Source organism: Primulina tabacum, chromosome 16 (genome assembly GCF_025594145.1).
Source record: "Primulina tabacum isolate GXHZ01 chromosome 16, ASM2559414v2, whole genome shotgun sequence".
NCBI lineage: Eukaryota > Viridiplantae > Streptophyta > Magnoliopsida > Lamiales > Gesneriaceae > Primulina > Primulina tabacum.
The window spans coordinates 31,620,959-31,634,624 of NC_134565.1; the positions used below are offsets into that span (position 1 = coordinate 31,620,959).

At 35.8% G+C, this 13,666-nt stretch overlaps 1 protein-coding gene across 1 annotated transcript; it reads left to right on the plus strand.

Annotated features, from left to right (window-relative positions):
• The first annotated feature begins 4,499 nt into the window (after positions 1-4,499).
• Positions 4,500-13,518, plus strand: LOC142530118 (phospholipase D alpha 1-like). Its single transcript, XM_075635899.1, has 3 exons — positions 4,500-4,823; positions 10,562-12,461; positions 12,851-13,518. Exons 1-3 carry the CDS (start codon positions 4,731-4,733, stop codon positions 13,282-13,284), a joined length of 2,427 nt encoding a protein of 808 aa, XP_075492014.1. The 5' UTR covers positions 4,500-4,730; the 3' UTR covers positions 13,285-13,518.
• The last annotated feature ends 148 nt before the right edge of the window (positions 13,519-13,666 follow it).

The following is a 13,666-nucleotide window of genomic DNA, read 5'->3' on the forward strand; positions in this document are numbered from 1 at the left end:
AGAAAACAAATCAAAACAATTTTTTAAAAAAAAAAATCGAACAGCTCTTCTAAATTGAAAATTATTTCGTTTTAATTTTTTAATATTATTCGAAAAAAATTAAAAATAATAATAACACATGAGACGCGTGTGTATATTTTATTAGTATATATCAAGTGAGGTGAGTCTAAAGAAAACATTCGGTGTAGATGTTAACAGTTGATTTCGGTATTCCACAAATATATCTCACTTATGCATAGGTTAATCAAAAATTCAGAAAGAAAAGAAAAGGTTATTAAAGAATTAAATCATATGTTAATCTAGGTTAATCCAAAATTCAGAAAGAAAAGAAAAGGTTATTAAAGAATTAAATCATAGTTAATCCAATTTAGAACAAAATATGTTACAAATTCATATCAAGTTATCACATAGTCAATTTTATGAGACAAATCTCACATGATCTCATATATTATTTTTTATGTTAAAAATATTAATTTTTATTGCAACTAATAGATTGAGTCGACTCGTTTCACGAATATAGATATGTAATACCGTCTCACAACAAACTTACTATATATAACACACCAAATATTGACTAAATATTTTTAAAAATAAAATACCAATGATATTTATTTTTAAAAAAATCTAATTATTAATTATAAGATAATATCAAATTTTAAATTCCAAAATTTGGGCCTTACATTACATTACACCAACCTATAGCGCAAAGCCGGGCCGAGCGAAGCTAAGCCGGTTGGCCTTTATTTGGTTTTTAATTTAATTAAATCGTGCTGCAAGATTGGCACAATTACAGGGCATCTGGGATATGCCGAGTTTGTCTTTGAATTTAATTTACCTGTGACAATGAAATGACAAATATGGACAACTTCTTCGGATTATTCCATCCTACCCATGCAGGCAGTGCCTGCAGGGTACATCCAAGGACCAGAATTTTTTATGGCTCAATTTTTTTTTTTAATTTTTTTTTTCATGAAGTGGAATCCCAACCATTCATATGAGGTATGAGCACTGCCCCACACCCAGGATCGAACGAACCGACAACTTCATAGCTCGGCACAGAGATCATGGCTAAGGGCAACTTTGGAATAGAATAAAGGCATGTACGAAAAGATTCGGATCCGAATGTAGGATATGCTGAAGAAAGAATGTCAACGTTGGATTATGATATATCTATTTTTTAAAATAATTCAAATATTACTTCATAAATATTAGTATTTTGCATATAAAGCAAGGAATATATTCTATTCATAGTATATCTGTGTGCATGAACCCATCGGATTTTTTTTAATGAATATTCTTGTTTTTTAAAAAAAATAAAATTTAATTTTTTATATTTTTATTAAGTTTTTTTATATTTTTTTCCGTGCAAATATATATAGTAATCATCTCACGTTAACCACTTGCTTGCATAATTTAATTATTTGAAGATTTGTTTTTTTTAATAAAAAAGTATAAGAGGGAAAAAAAACCCGCGAGTTTTGAGAAAATATAGAGAAAAGTTAAGAGGAAAAATAGGAAGAAGGCGAAGAAAACTCTCGAGATTACTAGGAAACTTACACCATCAAATTCTATAACAGATCTCACATGTCGTATTTTGTGAGACATATCTCTTATTTGGGTAATCAATGAAAAAATATTACTTTTTATGCTAAGAGTATTACTTTTTATTGTGAATATCGGTATGATTTACCCATCTCACAGATAAATATTCGTGAAATCGTCTCACAAGAGATCTACTACATGCTTGCAATAAGCAAATATAATTGTGAATGAATATATCGTGTCCAAAAGAAACAGATACAAGGAAGAAGGTCAAAAACCCCAGAAGATTTTGAATGAATCATTTAATAAAATAAAAGATGATGTTATTCTTGAAGAATACCTGTTATGGTGTGTTTGGTTTGGGTGATAAGGTGAGTTTATTTTTTTTAACCCACCTAATCCATTGTTTGGTACGCGTGATTATTTAACCAAGTCAATACCTTCTATGAATGATTATGTTATATTAGGTGGGTTAAAATAATACCTCCTCACCCCCTATGATTATTTATCCAACTCTGAATCATTCATATTTTTTCAATTTTACCCTTCTCCTATATCCAAACTCACCACCACTTCCCGCCACGACCACCGCCGCCGCCGGCTGACCGTCGCCGAATGCCGGCCGACGCCGGACCACCGACCTCCGTCGCCGACCGATAACTTCCGGCCGGTCGCACCGACGCCATCGCCACCGCCGGACCGCCGTCGCCGCCGCCGCCGGATTGGAAGAAGACAAAAAAAAAGAAAGGGCAATTTTGTCATTTCATCAAAAAATTCAAAATTATCCTACACTTAAAAATCATAACAAACATAACATCATATATTACATTCCTACAACAATCATTTTCTTTATCATTAGTTTATTTTATCTTCCAAACCAAACGCAACCTTAATGTAATATCAGTAGGATAAAAATGATTTTTCGTACTTTAAATTGCTATGAATATCTTAAAATATAAATTTATATTTGTAATATGAAGTTTTTCATAAAGACTTGAAGTCGACTATGAGAAACAAATTTAATTATCATGGATGCGTTGAATAAATATTGGCAAAAACTTGTGTGAGACGGTCTCACGGGTCGTATTTTGTGAGACAAATCTCTTATTTGGGTTATCAATGAAAAGTATTACTTTTTATGTTAAGAGTATTACTTTTTATCGTGAATATCGCTAGGGTTGACCCGTCTCACAGATAAAGATTCGTGAGACTGTCTCACAAGAGACCTGCTCATAAATATCTATATGGTTTATAACTAAATAATACTCACTCCGTCTCATAATATAACAATTTTTTATAACCTACAAGTATTATGATGTTCCGGTACGATTAACGAGTTCCGTCGTCATTAAGAACAAATCAACATTGTATTAAAAATACTAGATAGAAAAGTACAATGTGGTTCGAGTCGTCTATTATAACGGGTTTTTTAGAAAATTAGTCATACTCTAGACCCTTCATTTATCATACCAGTATATTTCAAACCTATGAATTTTAATTTCATTTATCGTTTAAATGAATTTATGTTGAGTAAATTTTAAATTCATACTTTTTTATCCATATAAACGTAATGATAATTACGATCGATTTGAAATTTACTTATTCTAAATTTATTTTTCAAATCTCATCTCAAATCAAATTATTTCTTCTAAATCAAAACTCTCCAACCAAATATAACCAAACGTATTTGTTTTATTTCTAAAATTAAATTTTATACTAATTCCACGTGATCCAATTAAATTATATCAGCTATGTGACTAAAAGGTTTTCTAGAAAGACAGAGTCGACTTGATTTCCAAATTCCAAGTGGCTCCGCCTTATTCGCAAAGCAGTCATAGCCTCTCAACTAATCAAATTATTGATTTTTAAACCATTTATATCTTTCCACGTGGAATTTTTTTGGGGATTATAAATGCTTCGAGAATACAATACAAACGTAACATTTAATAATTTTGAATTAATAAACCTAAAAAATTAGGTTGCAATTTTTTTATAGATGTTTTGAAATCTATGAATATTTTTATTACTGTATCGATATTCACAATAAAAAATAGGATAAGTTTTTTGTGAGACGATCTCACGGATCTTTATCTGTGAGACGAGTCAACCATACTGATATCCACAATAAAATGTAATACTTTTTCATAGATGACCCAAATAAGAGATCTGTCTCACAAATACGACCCGTGAGACCGTCTCACACAAGTTTTTGTCTAAAAAATAATATTTTTTCATGTATGACCCAATTAAAAGATCTATCTCACAAAATACTATTCATGAAATTTTCGCACACAAAATTTTGTGTGAGTAGAAAATATTATTTTGAATATTTTATGCTAAATATCTCCAACTAAATGAACTTCATTCCATTATTAACGCAACAGCACGGACTTTGGAGACCCAAAGAGACCACGTGGAGAAATTTATTACTGGCCTTCGCCAATTTAATATTATCCACATGATCCCCAAAATTGTTAGACAGGTGGAAGGGGACCCAAATGACCTTTGAAATTAAATCAAGAAATCATGTATTTGAAATCATATACGTGTTATTTATTAAACTTGAGTCATATATAATAATCGATTTAGTCCAAAAATTTGTGTGAGACGATCTTACGGATCGTATTTTGTGAGACAGATCTCTTATTTGGGTCATCCATGAAAAAATGTTACTTTTTATGCTAAAAATATTACTTTTTATTGTTAATATCGGTATGATTGACCCGTCTCACAGATAAAAATTCGTGAGATCATCAGACTTACTCCAGAGAAAAACATATCACAAATCTGTTTATAAAACCGATTTATATGTTTCAAAAACCGATTTTCTAAAAACTGAAATTTACCACACACACATCACATACATAAATAATTTGGTCATTATATATGTATGTATGTGTGTGTATATATATATATATATATATACACACACACACATGTACATACATTATGAAGATGAAATTAATGTCAACCGTAGAATTCATATTTTTCTTGAGCAATCCCATCGAGAAGTCTGGCCCCATATAAATTAAATAATAGATCGTCCTTTCCCCCATTACCAATGTCCGATCACAAATTTCAGTGTAAATAATAAACTGAAAATTCTGATCAGAAACAGAAATCGAAGATCAAACTCGAAGGAGCTAGAAACAATTGAAGTAAGCTGGTGAGAATTAGACTTAAAGGAAATGGCTCAGATTTTACTTCATGGAGATCTTCATGCAACAATATATGAGATCGACAAGCTACACTTCGGATCCGTCGGTAATTTTTTTCACAAGGTATTTCTGCTTAACTTTCCCAACTACTGAATCTTTAAGTTAATTATTGTTTTTTGGTAAGTTAAGTAGAGTTTCAGGCATCCCAGATTGGGAACTGGATATTTAAGTGGCGAGGAGAGAAATGCCCTGGTAGAAAACAAAGAAGATAATATGGTTTCTTGAATTGGGAACAAGAAGATTCTAGTGCTAATTTGGACGAATATGAATTTATTTGCACATAATTTTGAGATGGGGTTCTTGTTTTCTTCTTTGTGTTTGGTTACACTTTTGAAAAATCAGTGAGTTTATTCCAGTTCATCTGATGATCAGTACTAGATGTTCTGGTATTGGGGACTTGGTTGAGCTTTTTCTTGTCGGCAAAGAAGTCAAAGAAAGGGGCTGTTGAATAAAAAACGTGGATGGAGGAAATTTCACGGAAATTTCAGAAAACGCGTTTTATAAGCGTTTTCACACTGACAGAGATTCTATAAATAGAGTTTCCTTTTTCATTCTGAAATAAACCCTTCTTCGAGTTTTCTCTCATCTTATAACATTTCAGTGTTTAGTTCTATAATATTTGTGAGGTGTTTGTTCTCCTATATTAAGAGAGTATGTGTTGTCTTTGGAAACACAGTGAGTGAGTTGTACAACACAAAATATTATAGTGGAATTCTTTTCATCTTGCCCGTGGTTTTTACCCTAATAATTTTTAGGGGTTTTCCACGTAAATCTCAATGTCCAGTTTATTCTTTATTTTCGTGTTTTATTATCTCAAATTCCGCATGTGAGACCAACAAATGGTATCATATATTTGATTTAAAATTTCTTAAAATTCTGAGTATGCTCTGTGGTTGCAGCCTAGACTGATCTTCAGCATCAGAAAAGTTTTTTTGAGATTTTTTATTAAGGCGGGATTAATTTTGTTCAGTCTACTAAATTGTTGTAGACATAATGGCGGGCAGGTACGAGATAACAAAGTTCAACGGAAGCAATTTTATGCTGTGGAAAATAAAGATTCAAGCAGTTTTAAGAAAGGAGAATTGCTTGGCGGTTATTGGAGATAGACCGGTGGAAATTACGGATGATGGAAAGTGGAATGAGATGAATGACAATGTTGTTGCCAATTTACACTTGGCTATAGCAGACGAAGTACTGTCAAGTATCTCTGAGATAAAAACAGCCAAAGTTATCTGAGATACTCTGACAAAGATGTATGAGGTCAAGTCGCTATACAACATGATTTTTCTAAAGAGAAGGCTTTATACTCTTTGGATGGCAGAATCTTCATCGATGACCGAGCATATCAACACACTAAATACTCTATTTGCCCAACTCACTTCCATGGGGCATAAAATAGGGGAAAATGAATGTACAGAGCTTCTACTTCAAAGTCTACCAGATTCATATGATCAACTTATCATCAACATAACCAACAATATTCTTATGGGCTTTCTAAGATTCGATGATGTTTTAACTGCAGTTCTCGGAGAAGAAAGCCGGTGAAAGAATAAGGAAGATAGGTTGGTAACCTCGAAGCAGGCAGAGGCTTTATCGATGATAAGAGGAAGATTCATGGACCGTGACTCCAGTGGGAGCCAAAGACGATGTAGATCAAAGTCGAGAAGTAAGAAGAAAAATATTTACTGTTTTAAATATGGCGGTAAAGGGCACTTCAAGAAAGAATGTACGAGTATCGATAAAAGTTCTCAAGGAAATGTGGCTAGTACTTCAGACAATGGTGAAATATTATTCAGCGAAGTAATAACAGTTCCAGAAGGCAGACACAAATTTTGTGACACATGGATTATGGATTCAGGAGAGACGTGGCACATGACATCTCGGAGAGAATGGTTTGATCATTATGAAACAGTCTCAAGAGGATCTGTATTCATGGGAAATGATCATGCCTTGGAAATCGCTGGGGTCGGTACTATCAAAATTAAAATGTTTAATGGCACCATTCGCACCATACAGGAGGTACGACATGTGAAAGGACTGACGAGGAATCTTTTGTCCTTGGGGCAATTGGATGACATCGGGTGCAAAACTCGTATCGAGAACGGGATCATGAAAATTGTGAAGGGCGTGCTTGTGGTTATGAAGGCGGAAAAGATTGCTGCAAATCTGTATGTACTTTTGGGAGAAACACACAAAGAGGCAGAACTAGCTAGTTGCATCAATTGGTTGAGGAGAAGAATTAACGGTGTTATGGCATAGAAAGCTCGGGTATATGTCAGAACGAGGGTTAAAAATTCTCTCAGAACGGAAGCTGCTGCCGGGACTTACCAAAGTGTCAATACCCTTTTGTGAGCATTGTGTTACCAGTAAACAACATAGATTAAAGTTTGACACTTCTATTGCCAGGAGCAAAAGCATATTGGAACTGATTCATTCGAATGTTTGGCAAGCACCAGTTGTATCCCTAGGAGGAGCGAGATACTTTGTCTCGTTCATTGATGATTTCTCTAGGAGATGTTGGGTCTATCCAATCAAGAATAAATCATATGTTCTCCAGATCTTCAAAGATTTCAAAGCGCGGATTGAACTTGATTCAGGAAAGAAAATCAAGTGTTTGAGTACTGATAATGGAGGAGAATATACCAGTAATGAATTTGATGCATATTGTCAATATGAGGGCATTAAGAGACAGTTCACGACGGCTTACACACCTCAATAGAATGGAGTGGCAGAGCGGATGAACATGACCAACAAGTGCTGCGGAATTTGAGATAATAAAATCCGAAAATAAAGAATAAACCGGACACCGAGATTTACGTGGAAAACCCCTAAAAATTATTAGGGTAAAAACCACGGGCAAGTTGAAAAGAATTCCACTATAATATTGTTGTGTACAACTCACTCACTGTGTTTCCAAAGAGAACATACACTCTCTTAATATAGGAGAACAAACACCTCACAAATATTATAGAACTAAGCACTAAAATGCTATAAGATGAGAGAAAACTCGAAGAAGGGATGATTTCAGAATGAAGAAGGGAGCTCTACTTATAGAGCCTCTTTCAGTGTGAAGACGCGTTTTAAACGCGTCTTCTGAAATTTCTGTGAAATTTCCTCCAACCACGTTTTTTATTCAACAGCCCCCTTTCTCTGACTTCTTTGCCGACATTTCTCCCACTTGGAGATTTGATTGAGAATCAAACACATCCTTTAATCTTGTCATTATCTGCTGTTTACGTTTCCGCTAGACCACTTGAGGATCTACACCACTCAAATTTATCAGTGTTCACTGGCTTGGTCAGAAAATCAGCTATGTTATCCTTTGTATGGATTTTCTGCACATCCACGTTTCCTTCCTCTACTACTTCTCATACAAAGTGAAATTGGACTCCAATGTGTTCAGTCCTTGAATGAAAGGATGGATTTCTTGCGATGTGCAAGGCACTCTGTCTGTCACAAAACAAAGAAAAATTCTCCTGTTTTTGCTCAATCTCCTCCAATAACCTTTTAATCCATATTGCCTCCTTGCAAGCTTGAGTAGCTGCCATATATTCTACCTCTGTCGTAGATAATGCCACAACTGTTTGTAGTTTTGAAACCCAGCTTACTGCTTTCCTGCAAGTGTAAACACATAACTAGTAGTAGATTTTCTCTTATCAGGATCACATGCATAATCTGAATCGACATAGTCCCTGAGTGTAAAATCCGATCCTCCATAACATAATGCAGCATTTGAGGTACCCTTAATGTATCTAAGGATCCTCTTGACAGTGCTCCAATGCTCTCGTCCAGGGTTCGCCATGTAACGACTAATTGCTCCCATTGCTTGAACAATATCCGGTCTTGTACATATCATGGCGAATATCAAACTTTCCACTGCTGATGCATATGGTACTCGAGATATCTCCATCCTCTCTGCTTCACTGCTAGGACACATCTCGGAGGATACCTTGAAGTTAACAGGAAGATGGATCGATATTGGCTTACTATCTTGCATGTTGAAGCGTTGCAAGACTTTTTTCAAATAATTTTTCTGCGAAAGCCAAATCTTTCTGTTCCTTCTGTCTCGGTGAACTTGCATCCCTAGAATCTTGTTTGCTGGTCCCAAGTCCTTCATATCAAATTCCCTAGTCAACTGTGCCTTCAATCCTTGGACCTGGTCTTTGTTGGGGCCTGCTACCAACATGTCGTCTACATACAACAACAAAATGATATAATCATCACCAGACATCCTGAAATACGTACAAGGGTCTGCACTCAATCTGTTGTATCCAAGGCTCATGATATAGGAATCAAATCTCTTGTACCAACATTTCTGACAGAGATTAGTGTTCTATTTGGGACTATTTAAATTGTGGACGAAATAGTTCGTATCTATGGAAATGATTCGAGCAGAAGTTTGGGGTTTTTTTAGTCGGGGAGGAGTTTGTGAACAGAGTAGGTATCTTGTGAGACTGTCTCACGAATATTTATTATTGAGACGAGTCAATCCTACCGATATTCATAATAAAAAGTAATACTCTTAGTAAAAAAATTAATATTTTTTCATTAATGACCTAAATAAGATATCCGTCTGACAAAATACGATGTGTAAGACCGTCTCACACAAATTTTTGCTTTGTGAACGATTGGTCTCGAATCTGTTTGGATTTTAAATGACTTGAAGTAATTGATGAGTTAAATGTATTTTTATTTATAATTAAGTAATTGAATGGGGATTTGAAAGGTGTCGGAGTTTGAAAAATTGAAAATGTGGTCATTCATAAGTGTCTTTTTGCGATTTGTTTTTGTATATTAAAAAATTTCAGTTTTTGTCTACTATCAATTTTACTCCCTTTTCTTTGTGCTCATGATACATAAGCATTTTTATGGAAACAGTTATGAAAAGGGAAGAAGATGAGTTGTGGGAAATATTAAATCTTCCGTATATTTCCTTGAATGAATACAAGAGTCTTTTATATGTACAATTTATGTTAATAAAAGAATTAAGAAAATAGAAGATAAAACTAATCTGTTACAACAGAAGAGTATTCTCCTAACTTCCAGAAGCATCCAAGTGAGATCCTCTACAACCATGTGCAGCATATGGTGCATGATGCATGACATCACTTGACTGAAACAATGGTTAAAATTGCAAAACAAAGGAAAAAAATTGTAACCAATAATGAAAAATACATGATTAAAACTCAATCCTGATAGCATATCGGAACAAAATCGCAAATTATCAAATATAACGGCAAAAAAAACAAACAAACAAATTTCCCAAAACTAAAAGATCACACTTTAAAGTAAAGCAGCGTGGTAAAGTTTTCATTTCTCTTTTCTATTGTTCTGAAATGTTGTTTTTGCCAAATAAGTTGAGATTGTGCCATAAAATAAAAATATATATTTTATACGGAAATTAGATTCTATGGATCAAGCTTACCGGTGCTCTCTTTCATATCCAAATCTTACTATCCAACATTTCATATCAAATTCTTCTCTATTTGATTTTCTTTAATGTAATTGTTTATTTTTTAATAAATTGTATCATAAAATCTAAAGAAAGAAATAATTAATGTAGTAAAATAATACAATTATTTTTGTTAATGATGAAAAATGATTTTGAAATAATCATCAATTCATGTACCAGAATGTGAAGATTGAAAAAATATGTGGATAAAATGCGTATGTTTGGAAGTGTCACCGAAGAAGAGTGACACTAAAAAAACACACACATTCCGTTGATTTTCCGTTGGTTGCTTGACGAGTTCTAATCTTTTAGTGAATATACATTAACAAGTTGTTCTTAAAAAATGGAGGTGGTAGAAGGCATTGAAGGAGCTATTGGATTCAAGAAAACAGGTTCAAAGCTCTATGCATCAGTCGATCTAGAAAAGGCAAGAGTTGGCAGAACAAGACTCCTCTTACACGAGCACTCCAATCCTCGTTGGTACGAATCTTTCCACATTTTCTGTGCTCACATGGCTTCCAATGTTGTATTCACCGTCAAAGTGGACAACCCCATTGGAGCGGACCTTATCGGGAGAGCCTACGTGCCTGTTTCGGATTTGATTCGCGGCGAAGTAATAGATGAATGGCTTGAAATCTTGAACACCGAAAAAAAACCAATACACGGTCACTCTAAGATTCATGTCAGGTTGCAGTTCTTTGATGTTGCTAGGGAATGTTGTTGGGCTCAAGGAGTGAAAAGTCCCAAGTTTCCTGGTGTACCTTTCACTTTTTTCCCTCAGAGAAGAGGGTGCAAGGTTACACTTTATCAAGATGCTCATGTCCCTGATCATTTCATCCCCAAGATTCCATTATCTGGTGGGAATTTCTATGAGCCTAACCGGTGTTGGGAAGACATTTTTGATGCCATTAGTAATGCGAAGCACTTGATTTACATAACGGGTTGGTCTGTTTATACTGAGATTACATTGATACGTGACATGAGGCGGCCAAAGCAAGGAGGAGACACGACTCTAGGCGAACTTCTCAAGAAACGAGCCAGTGAAGGGGTGAGGGTACTGATGCTCGTCTGGGATGACAGAACTTCTGTTGGGATTCTCAAGAGAGACGGATTAATGGCAACTCATGATGAGGAAACAGGGGAGTATTTTCGAAACACTGATGTGCACTGTGTGTTGTGCCCTCGCAATCCAGACGATGGCCGTAGCATAATTCAGAACATTGAAATCGGGACAATGTTCACTCATCACCAGAAGATTGTGGTTGTGGATAGTGCCATGCCTAACGGCGATGAAAACCGGAGGAGGATAGTTAGTTTTGTGGGCGGCATCGATCTTTGTGATGGGAGATACGACACACAATTTCATTCCCTTTTCAGGACTTTAGACACGGCCCATCATGACGATTTTCATCAAGCGAATTTTAGTGGCGCCACAATTCAAAAAGGTGGTCCAAGGGAGCCATGGCATGACATCCATTGCCGGTTAGAAGGTCCCTGTGCGTGGGATGTTCTCTACAACTTTGAGCAACGATGGAGGAAACAAGGCATACAAGACGTGCTTCTGCAGCTTGATGAACTTCAGAAAATCATAATTCCACCATCTCCTGTCACGTTCCCAGATGATCCAGAAACATGGAACGTTCAAGTCTTTCGTTCCATTGATGGTGGTGCGGCTTTTGGTTTTCCTGATTCACCAGAAAAAGCAGCACAATCTGGCCTAATAAGTGGAAAGGATAACATCATCGATAGAAGCATTCAAGATGCATATATCCATGCCATTCGTCGCGCGAAAGACTTCATTTACATCGAGAATCAGTACTTCTTAGGAAGCTCATTTTCATGGTACTCTCAGGATATCCGGGATGAAAGCATAGGTGCTTTACACTTGATCCCAAAAGAACTCTCGTTGAAGATTGTGAATAAAATTGAAGCCGGGGAAAGATTTACGGTATACGTTGTGATTCCCATGTGGCCTGAGGGGTTCCCAGAATCTTCATCCGTTCAGGTTATATTGGATTGGCAAAGGAGAACTATGGAAATGATGTACACAGATATAGTTCAAGCTCTGAAATCAAAAGGAATTATTGCTGATCCTAAGGATTATTTGACTTTCTTTTGCCTCGGTAATAGAGAAAAGAAGCTGAGCGGAGAATACGAGCCTTCAGAAAAACCAGAACCGGATACAGATTACAGTAGAGCTCAGCAAGCTAGGAGGGGAATGATCTATGTCCATGCCAAGATGATGATTGGTAAAGTGTTTCTTTCTTCCGATATACTCCATCCGTCCCAATTCAAATGCTCCATTTTCACTTTTTGTTACTACCTATAAATTTTACTTCTTTTCATAGTTCACACATAATATATGACATGTTCGAGGTTCTTTTGAGGGTACAAAAGATCAGGTACACATAACTGTCATGTTTGTGGCTCACTTCTTGAATTCCAAAGAATAATGAATCATGTTTTTGACAAGATGGTAATTATCCTCTCTTTGCTTCATACGTGAAATGTGGTGTTTGCTTGCTGTCCAGTTTTCAAGTTTTTCATTGCCAACAGTTATATCTTTCTGCGATATCCTACTGCTGAATTTTGTGAGACATGATTTTGGGATCCTGAAAATGGTTCTTTTTTTCTACAGTTGACGACGAGTACATAATCATAGGATCTGCCAACATCAACCAAAGATCCATGGATGGTGCAAGGGATTCCGAAATTGCGATGGGTGCATACCAACCATATCACCTATCTCACAACCAGCCAGCAAGAGGCCAAATTCACGGTTTTCGTATGGCGTTGTGGTATGAGCACCTTGGTTTGCTGGATAACTCTTTTTCATACCCACAAAGCATGGAATGCATACAAAAAGTTAACCAATTGGCTCAAAGAAACTGGGATCTTTACGCCTCCGAAACGGTCGACAGTGACTTGCCTGGGCATTTGCTGTCTTACCCTATTGGTATATCATCAGAGGGAAGCGTCTCAGAGCTGCCTGGGCTGGAGAATTTCCCTGACACCAAGGCTAGAGTTCTTGGCAGTAGAGCTGATTTCTATCCACCAATTCTCACTACTTAAAAAGTTGGAGTTGAAGCGAGGGTTTGGAAGGAGTAATGCCACTGCCAGTTTGATTACGTGAAAATCTTGTGTATCTGCCTAAAAACATGAACTCCCCCCGTCAATAAATAGTTGGTTTGAGGTTGCATGTATTTCTATGGACGGCAAAGAAGTGGACTACAAGTTGGATCGAGTTTGAACTTGAATATGTAATATATTTAATCCAATAAAAGTGGAAGATAAAATTTGTGGCAATCCCCTCGATGAACACTGTGACGATGCTCGCGCCATGGCTCGTTACATTGTAGGAACTACCATTTTGTTAAGAATAGAACTAACTCAACCCCAAAAGCTAGCTCAAGGGAGAGGATTGTCCAAGTTCATATATACAACTCTCAAGTTA